Source organism: Triturus cristatus, chromosome 1_2 (genome assembly GCF_964204655.1).
Source record: "Triturus cristatus chromosome 1_2, aTriCri1.1, whole genome shotgun sequence".
NCBI lineage: Eukaryota > Metazoa > Chordata > Amphibia > Caudata > Salamandridae > Triturus > Triturus cristatus.
This window is the reverse complement of record NC_140580.1, coordinates 971008740-971025674: the sequence shown is the minus strand read 5'-3', so window position 1 is coordinate 971025674 and position 16935 is coordinate 971008740. Positions and strand designations below refer to the sequence as shown.

Below are 16935 nucleotides of genomic sequence, written 5' to 3'. Positions count from 1 at the left end.
AGGGAGACTTAGGGTAATTAAGATTTGTAAAGCAACTGTTATTACCTATTGATTTTTGATGCATTTCTGCCTTCCAAATGAAAGACATTGTGTAAAAAAGAAGTGATTTTGAAAAATGACCGATAATTCTCATGCTAGTATGAGTATTCACAATTTCGAAAATGTGCAAATATGTACTGTTTCTAAACTCTATAAATGTGTTCCCATTTCAGAAATACATAGGTGTCATTCATATCGATTTTTCCATGAATACATTTTCCCACAATAATTGCTAAATACCGGGAACATAATAAAAAACCTTTGCAAATTGCTGCTCAGTTTTTGACTCTGGGTTCGTCGGGTTCTTGGTGAACCTACAAGTCCTATATATCCCACAACCAGGAAGGTCCAGCGGATGTAACGGTATATTGCTTTCAAAGAGCTGTCATAATTAGAAGAAGTTACAGGTAAAAACGTTGACACAAAAGGCTGTTTTTTTCAACTAATTTTCAATTTTTCCTATGTTTAACTGTTAGTTTCTATAAAGAAACCTTGATGGATTTACACAAATGACCCCTTGCTGAATTCAGAATTGTATCTACTTTTCTAAAATGTATAGCTTTCCAGGATCCATTATTGCTTTCACACCCATTTCTACCATTAACTGGAAGGAGGTTGAAAGCACAAAAAATAGCAAAAAAAGGCTATGTCCCAGAAAAATGCCAAAACTGTGTAAAAAATTTTGGTTTTCTGACTAAGGTCTGTCATTCCCTAAAAGCTGGGAAAATGGTGATTTCAGCCCCACAAACCCTTTTTTGATACCGTTTGCAGAGAAAAACCCAGACTCTTTCATTTGCAGCCCGTTTTCCCCATTCCCCCCCCCCCAAAAAAAAAGATTTGCTGTATTTTGGCTAATTTCTGGGACCCCTCCAGGGGAATCCACAAACCCTGGGTACCTTTAGAATCCCCATGATGTTAGAAGAAAAGGACGCAAATTTGGCGTGGATACCTTATGTGGTCAAAAAGTTACAGGGGCCCAAGCGCTCACTACCCCAAATAGCCCAAAAAAGGCTTAGCAGGGGGGGGGGGGGGGGGGGGGAGGCCTAGCAGCGAAGGGGTTAAGATTTTTTTTTAGAATTGGATACTAGAATCTATACATAAAATACAGAATCTATCCGTGATGAAATTCGAAACAGAATCCAAAAGAATAACAATACTCAGTATTTGTGCTGACATAAATACACTTACCTCGAAATACTTTCATTTACGTTGAAAAGGCATGTGTGGTAAAGGCATAGTCATTGTAAAAGTCTGCGTGGTAAAGGTATGGATGGTAACAGCGCATGCATTGTAAAGTCTGCATGGTAAAGGCATGTGTGGTGCAGGTCGTGTTGTAAATGCTATTTCCCACCCAAGAGTGCTTCGGGGGCATCCATGTGCCAAGATCAAACTTAAGTGGACAATATGTCATTGGAACACTTCTTGTAGATTGGTCAAAGAGAGTCAAAGCAATAAACAGTCCAATAAATGTTCTCAATTGAGATTGAAACACAGCTACAACGTTACAAATTTTGACACTACGATATATGCATTTGCATAGAATTCTTATAAAGATAAGGGAACATACACATGATACAGATGTTGTAGTAAAATATGCACTAAATCAATTTCCTCTACTTAGTTACTTCATGTCCCTGCCTCCTCACAAGCCTTTACAAAGGAATGGGTAAGTTGATACAAACTCCATCCCATTACGCCCTAAAGTGTACATCTCTGTCAGCAATAATACTTACAATCGATACGAATGAACAGCTGTCGCAAACAACACAGATGAGGTTCCTGTAGCTGCTGGTTTCTGTGCCTTCTGGCTTGCTTTATAGAGAAAAAGAAGAAACAGCAGAAATCAAGGCACTATCAAGATAAGGGAGTAAGGTATTTCTCAAGCAATGATTAATCTGGGTTGGAGGGCACAATTTAGTGACTATATTTTGTGTGGCAATTCAGAATGAAACTTACAGCTCAAACATACAATTAGTAGGCATGGACTGCTGCTTTTACTTGCGCAGGTTTGACACTATTTGCGTGTGGCAAGATTAGGGAGGTACTGACAAATCTAACAGAAGGAGCTAAAAAAAGAAACAATATATGGCCTGTGGCTGTCCATCTATAGCATCGAAGGAGGTGGGGTGAAGAGTAATAGTTTATTTTTAGCCAAGAAATTGTATAGCGGTAAATGTAAAGCAGTCAGCATCTACTATCTCCTGGTTTTGAAAATACAATTTATTGTATTAGAGATTAGCCTAACGGAAATGAGAACCTAGTTTTCATATATACTTCCTCTTTGACATCAACAACATAAATATTCAAAATGGGCCTATCGTTTTTAGGACTCGCCTGACCCAGCGCATGCGCTGGTCTGGCGAGACATTTAGTAGGTGGGTTTTGAAAGTGCTACCCACATTTTTGTGCTGGCTACAAGCTACAGTGCGCGATGGCGTGCACGCGAACAGCTGCACCCCGCATTCCCCCCTCCCTTCTCGCCCAGCCATCTGCCTTCCTGCGCCAGCCTTCAACACCATGCCCCTTCCCCCGCTGCTTTAGCGCGTCATCGCGATCACTCGCTTTCAGTGATCGCGATGACTTTTGCTTTTACTGCCGCGCGGCCAATGCTTGTTTTTCTCTGACCCTCCTCTGCCTGTTTTTTCCCTTGTCCGCTGTCCCTGATTACACGCTCTATCCCACATTTCTTACCCCTTTTCTCTGCCTGCTTTCTCTGAGCTTCCTTTTTGCTTGCTTCTCCTGTTGATGCTTTCTTTCCCTGCCTGCTTGCTTTCTCTGATGATCCTCTGTCCCTGCTTGCTTTCTGTGCTTTCCCCCCCCCCGATTCCTTGACCTGTTCCCGATTCCTTGCTATATCTGTGCTTGCTTTCGACGACCCTTCTCTGTCCCTTCTTGTTTTCTCTGCCCTGCTTACTTCACTGTCGCCGCGTGCATGTCCCTGCTTTCTACCCCGCTTCGGTCCTGTTTTGCTCTCCCTCTCCTTACTTGAAAAACCTGCCCTTACAGTTCCCTGGTTTGTCTTCTTCGACTTACTCTCCCGCCTGCGCACGTCCTCCCATCTTTGCTTGCTATTTCTTGTCCTTACTTGCTCTCTCGGCCCCCAGACGCCCCCTATCCCTTTCTAATCCCCTTTTCAAGCTCTCCCCTGTCCCCGCTTGCTCATACCTGCTCTGCCTGTCCTCCCATGTGCAGCGCTCCTGCTCTTTCCCTCTCAGTTCCTCTGTTCCTTCTCTCACTCTCCCTGCTGCCCCTGTTGCTATACCTCCTCCTGCCTGCGGCCAACTGGTTTCCGTAATCCGGCGTCTGTCTCCGACCCAACTCGTCTCCCCCTGGAGAGATCTGATGCCAGCCGATCGTTCCAATGGTACTCCTTTCATCCCTTTCCCTCTGTGCCTGGCCAGTAACAGGCATACGCTGATTAACAAGGAGGGGGTACAAAAGGGGGTGGTGATGGACGGAGCATCAGAACCAATCAAACACTCACACCCAGTCAACAGATCTGGGTTTGATCCATCACCATTTTTGAGCCCACTCTGCCACCCCAGTTCAGACATGGCCATATGCAAATCAGTCTGACCCTGTGCCTCATGGGAACAGTCCAGCCCGAACTGCCAAGCCATGCCTTCCCTGGACCGGAAACAAGCTTCCTAGGACCGGTTTCTGGCATTTCAGCCGTCTTCAGCCAGGCTTGCTTGAATCCAGTGGCAAAGTGAGCAAGCCTGGCTGAAGACGGCTGAAATGCCAGAAACCGGTCCTAGGAAGCTTGTTTCCGGTCCAGGGAAGGCATGGCTTGGCAGTTCGGGCTGGACTGTTCCCATGAGGCAGAGGGTCAGACTGATTTGCATATGGCCATGTCTGAACTGGGGTGGCAGAGTGGGCTAAAGAACGGTGATGGATCAAACCCAGATCTGTTGACTGGGTGTGAGTGTTTGATTGGTTCTGATGCTCCGTCCATCACCACCCCCTTTTGTACCGATTAACAAGGAGGGCCGGGTGTAGTTATGCCTACTTTGCTGTGGGTTGACCTACTTGTGACCTTGCATGCCTGCGACAGCCCCACATGGACTGGTATACACAGATGCCTAGTCTGGATTCCACCGTATCCCGCTTTCTTCCACCATCCTTCACTTCCTGTCTTTCAGTCTAATTTTTTAGGTCTCGCTAGAGTGATGAAACATCCACTTTGACTTGTGTATTCACAGAACACCCAAGGGGGTCTATGAGAAGTCACCAGAAGAGCTTGCTGAGAAATTATACCCCTGATAGACCAACCACGTAGCCTAAAAAGTCTTATACATACTTATACAGTCCCAAAAGCAAGACCTATTGGCTATGCCAATGCTTGTTAAATGTTTAATGCTGGTCAGGTCTCGCCTACCGAAAGTTTAGCAGCCGGGGCACCCAAACATGGTTCACCCCCATCACTGCTGTTATGGATGGCTTCGCCAGGCTACTTTTCAGCAAAAGGAGGCAATCACCATGAACGTTTGCTGATTGGCAGTAGTGTGTTGATTTCTAGAGAGAGGCCACAAATAGTAGTGGAAACATTATAAAAATACCATGTATAGCTATTATTATTTTTTTTATCTTTCAACATTCGAAATGAAATACAAACAGCATTCATCAGTTACTATCAACAGCGGCAGTTTGTCAATTGTTACAATGATACATGAAATAACATACTGACAATGCAAGGGTCTCTGGTAAATGCTTCTCTCCACACCATAAATCCTCAATTCACCACTATCCCTGTCCTAGAAGGGTGGGCCAACAAACCCACCCTTAACTACGTCTACCCTCCAAATATAAAGGTAACTTTAAACTACTCTCACATCTTACCTATTTCACAACTTTGTGTGTAGATTCCACATGAACTAATAATGAGAAATAGATAAGGCGCTTCGGGCAAATAGACACAAACAGAAATGCTAAGCAGACGTTACAAGTCTTGATATCGCTCTGGGGCATGTCTTAAGAGTGATTTGGCTGAAGAATGAGAGGAGTAGCTGGAGTTGTTCTCAGCAACATATTACTGCAAGGTACAAACCTGGAGAATGCCACTGCCTTTCCATTGTGGAGAGTGCCTGGAAACCAGATAGAAGTTGTGTTCCATACCGAGTATAGCAAAGAGTGATGCATGATGTCATCTATCTGGCAAGGTGACCTTAGTAGCTGCCCAGGCCACACCATTGCCTCCAGTAGTCCTAAAATGTTGGTTTACAGAACAAACCTGGTTCTATCAGGACAAGATAAAAGGGCAGAGTCCATCCAACATCAATGTGAAGTGTTTCTTCACACCGGGAGGCGTGAGGACATGGAACGAATGATCATCTCAGTCAGATAGAATTCCAACAATACCTCTGGAGCAAAGGTGGGATGATCCTCACGACTTCCATGTTTGGGTAGACTATAAATATATCCAAAGGAGATGCAGGTCATTTATTTTTCAAGGCAATGTTATCGCAACCAAGAAAAATGTATTCTATCAAAAAGCTTCAGATTACATGCAGCCAACTGCTTAAAGAGTTTAAAATTAGCCAGGCAAGGACTAGACTGGGAATCCAAATGACTACAGGGATGCCAAAAGATAATGCGGCTGTCTGTTGAAAACCTCGCTGACCTTGAAGAAGGACTGCCTAGGCCTATTCGGATAGGCCACAAAGACTCGAAATGTACCTCGTTAATCAAGGTGACATGAAACATACATATCCACATATTCTCAAAGCATGTGAGCTAGTTAATGTTGTTCAATAGGACCAAATGCCGGAATCCTTGTCATTGCTTTGAGGCCGAGCTCTGGAGAACTTCCCTGCAGCTGCCAGTGCATACATGTTCTCTGCACAGAGGATTAGGTGCACAAAGCACAGCCCCTCAGGATGAGTGGACTAAGGATGGACAAAGGCAGGGAAGGATTCAGTGATCTCCCTCTTTCCAAACATGGTAGGTCACTCATTTGGGATGTGGTCCTTCTGAAGAAGGTCAAAAGCGGATTTGGAGAGGACACGTAGAAGTGCCTACAACAACCAAAAATTCAGTGCTCATCTTCTGCAGTACTATTTGTATCAAAGACTTTAGAGGAAAATCATATATGAACGTCACATCCAATCCATTATTATTTATTTCACTATGGAGAAGGGCCCACTGCCCACCAGCAAACTCAGATGACATTTGCTGTTCACTGTATCCCTGAATTCAGAGCGAAAGCATATATGAACGTAGCTTTCAATCCACCATTATCCATTTCACTATGGAGAAGGGCCCACTGCCCACCAGGAAACTCACATGACATTTGCTGTTCACTGTAACCCTGAATTCAGAGGGAAAGCATATATGAACGCAGCATCCAATCCACCATTATCCATTTCGCTATGGAGAAGGGCCCACCGCCCATCAAGAAACACACAAATGAAATTTGCTGTTCATGTGCCTGGATGACCCTCCCCCCACCCACACCTTGATGATAGGCTTGAGAACTTCTCAGTTGTGTGCGGGGTATACACACCTGCTGAAGCGGTCCATTCGGGCATGGTCAATGCCCACTTCCACAGGTCTAGTGCCAGCCAGTAGAACTCTGGAGTCAGTGACCCACTAGCTACATTAATTAGAGGAGGGCCATAATATTGTGCCTGTGGATTAAGACCACTCTGTATTTCACCAATGGAAGGAATACATCAAATGTTTTAAAAATCTTGATTAGACCAACATGTTAATTTGTCCCACAAGGGATTGATGAAGTTTCCTGCAGGGAGCACTCCAACCTTTGTTTGATGAGTCAGTTGTGACCACTTGTTCTAGATAGGGCAGGTGAATGGGACATCCCACCAAATGGTTGGGAGTAAATCGACTATCTCAATGTTGGGAACAAGAATGAAAGATAAGAGATGTGCTTAAACTGGTCGCTCACTGGGAGAGACTCGTGTTTTACCAGATGAAGCTGCACAATGCAAGTGTTGCTTAGCACAGTGGTGTCCCCCATGTAGGAGGTCGGCAGTCCCTAAAGACTACGGAACTACTAGACAGTCACAATTAGTTAGTGGTCCACCGTCTGGAGGTGTCTAAGGTGGATGAATACAGGTCCTCCATATATGGCGAGGACCCCATAAATGTTTTAAAGCTGCAGCCCTTCCAAGCACAAAGAGTTATTAGGTCCTTTTAAGGAGTCACTAAACCTAATCTCCTAAGTAAGAAGACACATGAGATATTTGGGCACACACCATAAATATGTTTTGGTCAAGTGCTCTTGAGACCATCTGTAAAATTAGTGTCCTAAGCATCCCTCTTACAATTTAACACCTATTGATCCAATATAATAATTAGCTGTTACAGGTCAAACCACACTCTTGATGATTGTGCGTGCACTCCGATGGATAACACTCTACAAGGAATCGCTGTGGACCCCACCTACCAACAATAGTAGAACTTCCTTTGTCTCACACACACCATCTCAAACAGACTGATGGTAACAACATAGATGATACCTGATTTGTAGCCACCTCCCTTACAACAGTCTACCAACCTCAAGACCAATGAACATGAACATTGTTAAAAAAACTGTAATCTCATCTTCTTCGACATGACTAGTCACACTATAGCTAATTCAGATGAATAGATCTTGTTCCCTTTGTAGTTTATGCCAAGCTTTCTAATGAACATGGTAAAGTCACCAAAAGGACATTTGTGCTTCTCTTCCTCCTCCTCCTCCTTCTACATCTTACACACCTTAAAGACTAAGAGCTGTCCTACCTCATTGCAGAACTGCAACAAAGTCTTCTTGCCACAGGCCAGTGTGAAGATTGTAATATAGTTCATAATCTGGAATGGGAAAGGGCCACAAATATTCACTCCCCAGGACTTACCAGTAGCTGGTTGCCCTTTCTTGGGCTGCTTTGGTGCTGTGTATTGGAAAGACTCATTCCCCTGGTTGGATACCGCCTGGTCCAGGCCAAACAAAGATGCTAATTTAGCCCTGAAAAGAGAAAGAGAACCCATAAGCATGTAAACATTTGGCATTCTACATCTACCACAGAAAGAGCAATCTCACTTTTCAAAAATGTCAAGCCTTTTAAACTCCGAGTCTTCCTGACAAAACACCCATGAGCCCTAAGGAGACCTTACTTGTAATCCAAGTTGTCTCTAATGGCCCTCTTCATTGAAGTTATTAAAAATGTTATTGTCTCTCTAGTGCCATTTACAATAATTTCTCGAAAGTTTATCCTTTTTAAAAAAAGATTGCTATATGGGTCCTCAGAGGCCTTATTTCACTTGATAAAGGTTTTGTAGCTAAGAGAGAAGGGATGTGTGAGGAGTTTTGTATGATGTGTTATTAATGCCTGAAACAATTAGATGCTGTAGGAAGCATTCGCTCATGATACATGCAAACATGGAGAGGAGTTCTTTTTTCGTTTCTATTTTGTTGTCGATATCATGACATCAAAAGGCTCTCACATAGGTGTCAATTTGATACAGAAGAAAATATAAACCATCACCCTTTTTTAGCTAATTATCTCTACCTTGAGCAACAAAGAAGCAGAAAAGGGAGAGATCTTGTGACAGTCAGTTTTTTCTTATAGTATTTTTAATTTCTTCCTCAAGGAAAAGTGCAGAAAGGAATAGTGCAGCAGAATTCCAGATTCAGGTCGCTGACCAGTGGGTTAGTCATTAAGTTGGGGAAACAAACAACTACCACCTATCCCAATCAAAAAGAAGCAGTCTATCAGCTTAGTAAAATTTACCATTAGATATGCCATTTTTCCCCAACTTTTTTTGCACCATCTACTTGGACAAAATTAAACATTTTCCCTCTGTAATTGGCCCTGAATCTGGTAGGAAAGACTGACAGCTGGGATCAAAGTTCCAGTAGTTCTCCTCATATGCTCCAACAATCCTTTCCCATGGTCCAATTTTCTTTTTTGTGCATAGATCTGGGAAGTCAAGCATCCACTCATCTCAATCCATAAACAGTTTGCATTCCTGTACTGAATCCCCACATAATTATGAAATTCTCTGTATTTCCCTTCAAGAGACCAGAAAGCATTGCATAAATATTATGACTGCCAATGGATTTAGAACACATACTGGGAGGTTTAGTACTGGATTACCGCTAAAGGCCAACTTTTGTAACTACAGCTAGTAACAGTGATTATTTAACTATATGACTATATGCCGCACTTCTGAGGCCCGACCAACAAAGGGCATTGAGGAAGACCACATCTCATGCCTCAGAAGCACCTGTAGCGGAGAAGTTACTGCCTGGACTCTACAGGTTCTGAAGAGGTGCTTCCTTGGGAGGGAGGGAGGGAGGGAGGGAGGGGGGGGGGGGGGGGTGGGGGGGAAGAGAGGCGAGTTGAGGAGCAAAGACAGAGGTCTTGCATCCAGCTCTACTGCTTAGCAACCACTATGAAGATGGGGCAATTGAGACTGGTGGCAGGAAAGGCGTATTCGGTTATCCTCAACTGACATCCTCTGTGCTATCTTCACCCAGCTCTGTGATAGGTGCGGTCAATCCTTTTATTTTAACCAAAGCATCATAGCTGCACCGTCTGTAAAGATTACATTTATTCTTACCAATCAAAGATGGTTTCCAGTTGATTACCTCTAATATCACTTCTTGGGAGTCATATATAAGGAAGCCAGTACTGAGGATGGATGGGTCGTAACACTTTTTAAGCTTCTATTTTCCATTGACCCTTTTATTCTATGTTTTGTCCCCGACTTTTTGCCTTGCAGGTTCTCAAGTTGGATCGTTTTGCATTTCTTTTTGTTGGACCTAAATCACATTACAAGGGGCGGGTTACTGGTAGGTGGACCCTGGGCAACAGTCCCCATTTTACAATTGCTCTGCTTGGCAAATGTAAATGCTACGGGCTGAGTAGGTGTTCTCCCTAGTTCTTTTAAGTCCCTATTAATTTGTTAGTGGTTGTTTCAGCACTCCGTCCATCATCTTGTTGTGTTTGCTATGTTCGCCTTAAGTTGCTCACTGTGCCACTGGATTAAATTTAGCCTGGCTGGTGAGTGGTGATACCCTAAAACCGGTCCCAGGATGCTCGCTTCCAGTCCAAGGAGGACCTGACCTGGCAGTTCGGGCCGGACTATTCACACGGGGAACAAGGTCAAGACTGATCTGCATATGGCTGGGTCGGGACTGGGGTGGCATAGTGATCAAAAGAATGATGGATTCAACCCAGATCTCTTACTTGGGGGTGAGTGGATGAAACGTTTCGGCACTCCGTACATCATCTTGTTGTGTTTGCTATTTCTAACAATGCATCCAGGTTTGCTACAGTACATAGGAACCTGAAAACCCTGTATAAAAACCTGCCTCTAATTTTCCTATTACAGTCCAGTTTTGACATCACTAGCCACTTGTAGTATGAAAAAGACATCACCGCTCAAATGTAATAAAATATTCGAGTAAAGTTGTGATGTTACAAGCTGGCTGCCAGAGTCAACAGCTAACTGCGGATTAGGCAGGTCATAGAGATAAATTACAACTGCTGTTTAAACACTAAAAATGAGAACTAGCTTTACCACTATTCTGAACTGCGTTCCTGAAATGAACAGTCATTAGAAGAAAGAAGGCATTTAAGGTAGCATATTTCTTTTTCTGATTTGCAAGGCCATAGTTCTTTATACAAAATCTGGAATCGCTATGCATGTCGCTACACAGTATGAACTATAGCTCTCGTTGAAATGAAATAAATATAAAAATGCATACAATATGTTTTTACAACAAATTACTAGTGGTTTGTTTCTGGGTTTAATTTTGTACTGCATATTACACATATATTCTCCATACTTGCAACTGTACTTAGGCCAACAATGAGATCTTGTATTAGGAGAAATAGAATACTCTCTGCTGTATGGTAAAAGGCCATTTGCAAGGTACTTCTGAATTCCATGACCCTATAAAGGTGCTTGGCTTTCGGCCTCATTCCTTTCTATAGTCACAGAACGCCCCTAGACTTCCAATACATAAGATGATGATTCCCTGCCCCGTCCTCCCTACTCCTTCTCCCTCCCCCCTCCTCATTCTCTCCTCCACCCTCCCTCCTCCCTCCTCTCCCCTCCCTCCCTCCCTCCCTCCCTCCATCCATCCTCCCTCCTCGTAAAACTCAAAGAGCCCAAAGTCCAAACTCAAACAGTGCCCTACACTTGTCACCAAAGAATAAGTTTAGGGGGCTAAGACAAGCTCCCGAAAGTGTTTGTGTCAAAATTAACGGGGCCACCAAGGGTCCGGCAGCCTCGGTTCCTAGTGAAGGTAGCACAGGCGCTACAAGAGCAAGGGAGGGCAACTAAGAGTTGTAACTGGCTCAATGGTTTTGCAAGGGGAGTGTGTGCTGGATGGTGTGTACCTATAGCAAAGCTCCCAGGGTGTAGTAAACGTTGGTGGCCTGTACCTGGAGACAGGCCAGTCCCAGTCAAGATTTCCACCTGGCAGATGAACACCCACTTGACCCACAGGCTCACACAGTCCTAAACAAGGACTGGGATTAGGTTCAGTTACAATTTGAGAGCCTCAAGTACAAAGGAGAGCACAAATGTAGTTACTTCCTGCCCAGCCATAAACTTACAGTATTTATAGCTACAACCGATTAAAAGTGCTCCGCAGTTCAGGAATCAGGGAGATTGGTTGCAGCCAAACAAAAGTTAACCGCTAGACCTGCGTTGCAGAGGAAAAGCGTGTATCCCTTGAAGGTTGGGCATGTCAGATAGAGGAGTGGTCATGTGCAGGTCATGGGTGGTGCAAGCTGAAGACATTTACAGCCCTGGAATGGTTCGCTGCAGCTCCTTAGCCACTGGTGTAGCGGGGCAGCTATGCTGAAAAGTCCTTCTAGCTTATAGACAACTCCTCTCCTTAAATGTTTCTCTACAGGGGCTGCAGTCAGCTGGACATTGGTTTTGTGCCACAGGCCAAAGCAGGGATTGCATCATATTCTTTCTGGCAGGGGTGCAGCAGCAGAGACCCTTCCAGAAGCTACACTTTTTACCACCTGAAAAGAAAATTTCTATCAGCATGGCCATGTCTTCTTTGGGCTGGGTGAAGAGTCCCCGCATAGTGCAGTGAAGTTACAAATTCTCGCTCAAAGGCTTCAGGATGTATCCTACTTTGGGAGCAACGGTAGGAAGTGGAATCAACTAAGGTTTAAGCTTTATTTAAAATTCAAATATTCCCCCAATCCGGATGAGTTTCTCCAGGGATTTTTGCCGAAATGGAATGGAGGCTTTTATCCAGTAATTATTTCACTGATTTAGTCTGGTCAGTCTTTGTCAAGATGCCTTGGATTCTGGCAAACACAGGCATGATATAGGAGGTGGGTTCAAATATGTTGGAGGAAAAGCAGTTTTGGCAGAGCAACAGATGTGTTTCTTTCACAGAACATCCACCGACTCGAGGCACGGATCCAGGGAGCGAAGGGAATGGGGCTCCTCACTGTCAAAGAACCACCACTCTGAGCAGACCCATATAGTGTCCTATAGACACAATTCACATCTTTCTTGTTAGAGGCACATAAATGCTGACAAGCCACACACTTTCTGGAAGCCACATATCTTGGTTGGAGGTGGGGATATGGGGTGGGGGTGAGGGCTAAATCAAGGACCCCAGTTAGCGGTGCTTGAGGCCCGTGGGTGCTGTGTTGCACAGTGGTACAGATAAAAATGTCTGTATGTCTGCAACAATAAGTAGCTGCCACCAAGTGTTAGTTCTCCCATAGCATGATGCGATTGGACATTAGACACCCCACAGCTATAGGTGGGATCCAGGCCTACTGTGGGTGCAACAATGAGCTGTAGAGTCTTCGCTGTACTACTGACTGTCTACCTCCTAATCTGGATTCAGACCCACGCACAGAGATCGACCTCATCGCTGCCACCGATGACATCCACCTGATCATGGACGGGGGTATTGGGAGCGCTTTACATGCGCACTAGCTCCATTAAACAAGGCCACATTCATTGTTTATAGGCACTGGGAGATTTAAGTGATTTTCCCAGAATCACAGGATGTCGAGTCGAAGCAGAGACTCGAACCTGGATGCCAAAATTCAACGTCAGCAGCTCTGTCCCCAACGCCACATCCTGGGTAGAGGGAGGGTGGCAGCAGAAGCCAAATAAAAGCTTGTTATGGGCTAGGGGTTGCAACAGGACCTCGAGCCAGAGACAGGCTTCAGGCTCGAGCCTGGCTCAAGCTTTCAGTGGCTCGCCCACCTGGAGGTTTAATTAGCCGGCGGCACAAAGACCACGGGCAATTTGTACTGGGTCAATGAATAGTCCCCAATGCTGACCCTTTCTCCCTCCCCCAGAAATGTGGTGCCGCCTACACCCCTTCAAACTGGTGTACAGCTTACCATTGCTTAAGTCACAGAGGAAGTAAGTACTAACTTTGCCACAGAGGAATAAAATTGCCTGAGGCTGAACAGTGCTTTAGCCACAAAGTGAGTAATCTGCCCTATAGCCAAACAATACTTTACTTTACCACAGACAAAGCAAACTGCCAACCCCTACCAAGTCCCCTTCACCCCCACGCCTCCTTCACCTCCTTCCCCCCCCCGCAAGAAGACATTCCTAATACTGATTTGCCTACTTTAACATGCAAGATATGGAAAATATGTTATCATAGCTTGCAAAGTTCTGCGAGGAAAACAAGCAGTGTTGTGAGGGTGCAGTACCACAGGCGACCCGTTATTTATTTACAAATCCAATAGCTCAAAATGGCACAAATGTGCGAACGACAGGACACCTAGAAAGGAATAACCCTATGTGTTGTACCACTGTTTACGAGAATCAGAATTTATAATTTGCAAAACAGACAACTTCTTACCCAGCACTGATGTGTAAAAACAGAATAAATCGATAGAACATGCACCGTGTTATGAACATGCTCTTTTCCATATAAAGGTGCGGCTTAATATAGCATGGATAGCTCCAGCTAATTTTAATTGTATGTGCCTATGAAGAAAAAAATATTAATATTTCAGCACTTGTGTACATCGGATTAACAGACTAATATACACATTTTTCCTGCTAGAGAGAGAAAAAATGATTATTTTCAGGTTCTTTCATTTGACAAAAACATATTCTGGTTTGGCATCCCGAGGACAGCATGGCAGACATCGATATGTATCCGTTTGGAAGCAGATATATGCCAACATGACGCACAATTAAAGAAGTGCCAATACATTTGCATTCTGTATTCATGTATTCCGGAATTTGCACGAACTTTAACCCGGAAGGACTGCAGCAATGAGTAACCAAATCTGACCCTTTTTGATGGTCTGTTTGAATTTGCATCTTATAATGCAGGTTTAAATAACAAATTCTGCGACTCAAAATTAAGCTTGTACGTATTAATTCAAAGAAGCATCAGTGAGCGTCGCTTCTTTTTACAAACTCTGCCAGCTACAATGTTGAGTTTAGCAACTGATAAATGTACTGCAATTGTCATTAATATTTATGGGAGGAGCATGGTCGACGTATGTAGGAGAGTAGGAGCTGCCTCTTAGGGTTACCCCCACTTTTTTGTGATGTTTCACTGTTATTAGACCTTAGGCTGGCTGGGGCCCTGCTATTCTGGACCTCAGCCTAGCTGCTTCCTCTCTAAATTGATTCCTAGTACCTTAGGTACACCACAGATTGGATTATGAGGTGCCCTTATAAGTACCTAGTATATGGTATACTATGTACCCAGGGCATAGGTACCCCAGAGGCCTACCAGGGGCTGAAGCATCTATTATGCCACCCCTGGAAAGCCCTCCAAAATGACACCACAGATCTGCTACTGCAGCCTGGGTAAGGTGGTGCATATAGGTTCACTATATCTCACCTATCACTGCACATAGAGACCTATCAGTCACCCCTATGGCAGGACTTATAAATCCTGAAGGCAGGGTGCTTGGATATATGTGAGAGGGTGCCCAGGCATGAGCTGAGCCCCTCTGCAGCTTTCTGAATCTATCCACCGGGGTGGTCAGTAGTGCAGCCTGACCATATACTCTTAAGTGCATTATATCTAAAACGGTTAATGCTAACTTTGGACTGACTGCACAGAAACATGTTGCGTTTGGTGTCAAACACCTTGGAATCATGCCCCCCACACCAGTTCCTGATGTGGAAATATGATCCCACCCTTCTAGAGGGAGATACATGACAGCACTGGTATACCCGGTACCAACTTAAAAGAGCCCTGGCATCACAAAATGGATGCTGCAGCCACAGACACGGGTCTGGCCTCCTGCTGCTGACCAAAACTCCGGCAGGGGAGGCCTGGACAATAGGTTTCCTGTCACAGGAAGGTTTAACCACCTCCCAGACAGGCTGATGTGTATTGGGGTTGGGTGGGAGCACTCTTGGAGTGCTTTGAAGTCCTGTACTGGGGGCACATTTGGTGTCCCTGTGCATAGTCCAGCTCAAACCGGTTCAGGGGCTTCCAGCCCCTGCTCTGGCACGAAACTAGACAAAGGAAATGGGTGTAGCCACCCCTCTTTGCAAACCCTCCCATAGGTGGGTCCCCCAGAGTTAGTCCAACATTTCCTTAGGTATAAGTAAGGAACCCCTGGCAACAGGACTTTAGGTATCCCTGGACGAAACTCTGCAACTGAATCCGCAACTTTGACTCTCTACTCAAGACTAGAGGACGGAAGAAATCTCCCTTTGGGTCAAGGAGTGACTCCCCTGCTTGGCAGGCATCAACGAAGCAATTGCCGGTCTGCATCTCCGAAGCTCCCACCGGACACCGAAGACTTTGCAACACAGGAAGAGGATTTCCAGACGTCCCAGAGGCCGATCCGAGTCCCCAGGAAAGCGGAGACCCGCAGCCCTCGTGAGTAACGTGGAACCAGAACTACTGGTCACCGTGCACATTTGCAAGTGCATTGACTTCTCAACGTCTCTTGAAGTCGTGCTTTGGGTTACTTGTAGCCCCAACCACGAGCAGAGAATCCACCGAAGATTGTCGGCCTAGTCACCCCGAGTGACCCGTGGGCCACCATTTTGCGATTCCTCTTGAGGTCCCTTCGCGTTCCCTGGTCTATCGACTGGTGGGTCCCTGTGAAGGTAACTTTGAGTTGCTTTAAGCTTCCCTGGTTGCTCCAGGCTTGCCCTCACTCCTCCTTGCAGGAGGAGTCCCTCAGACCTTGCTGGTCTGCACCGAAGCATCTTTCTCCTTTCTGCGCGGGTTGTTGTTGCCAAGGCTTGTTGTGTCCAATCCGGGCACTGATGCTGCAGCACTCTACATCCTTCGTGGGACAGCTCGAATCCAGCTCCTGGTCGTCCTCGATGCCTCCTGGCTGAAGAGTCAAGCTGCACCTCTTTCACCTGAAATCAACAGACATCGGTGGGCATTCGTCTATCGTGCCCCTGGTCACTAGCGAGTGACCCAGATTCTGTCCCCTCTGCTTTCAGGTTCTTCTCGACTTCGATCCAGGCTTGGATCTCTTCGGACACTCCGCATCTTCCCAGCAGCAGCACTTCTTTGCCAGCTCCCATTGAAAACGATGACGCGACCCAACACCATTTGACACCTATGCACCCGGCTTCCCTGGGTGAGGTAACTCGAGTAATCCGGTGCTCCCGTGGGTGTTGACCCTAGAACTTCCTAAGTCCAAAAGGGTTTGGTCCTAGCTCATTCCTAAGTGTCCCTAATCTTTAAAAATCTAATCGCGACTTTCCCCATAGAAGCGAACGGGAGCTCGCGGCTTTGTTCTCACACTGCACACGGCCCCCGTGGGTTCCCTGTGTCACTACCTTGGGTGGTTCCTTGGGGTCCCAGCGATTCTACAGGCTCTAGGCCTTGTGTCTAGTTAGGTCGTGGTTCTTATACCACTATTTTAGTATATGGTTTGGCTCGACCTCAGGGCCTGATGTGTGTTTGTGCTATTTTACTGTACTATTTGAAGTGTA

The 16935-nt window shown here is 45.3% G+C and overlaps 1 protein-coding gene across 3 annotated transcripts in view; it reads right to left on the bottom strand.

Annotated features, from left to right (window-relative positions):
* The window catches only part of FKBP15 (FKBP prolyl isomerase family member 15), a 371570-nt gene that overhangs the window by 303947 nt on the left and 50688 nt on the right, over positions 1–16935 (bottom strand). For all 3 annotated transcript variants that reach the window (XM_085610375.1, XM_085610359.1, XM_085610368.1), the window contains exons 2-3: positions 7896–8005; positions 1773–1851 (exon numbers count right to left, since the gene is read on the bottom strand). In XM_085610375.1, the coding sequence (XP_085466501.1) occupies positions 1773–1851; positions 7896–8005 (189 nt within the window). The remainder of the gene's footprint in view (positions 1–1772; positions 1852–7895; positions 8006–16935) is intronic.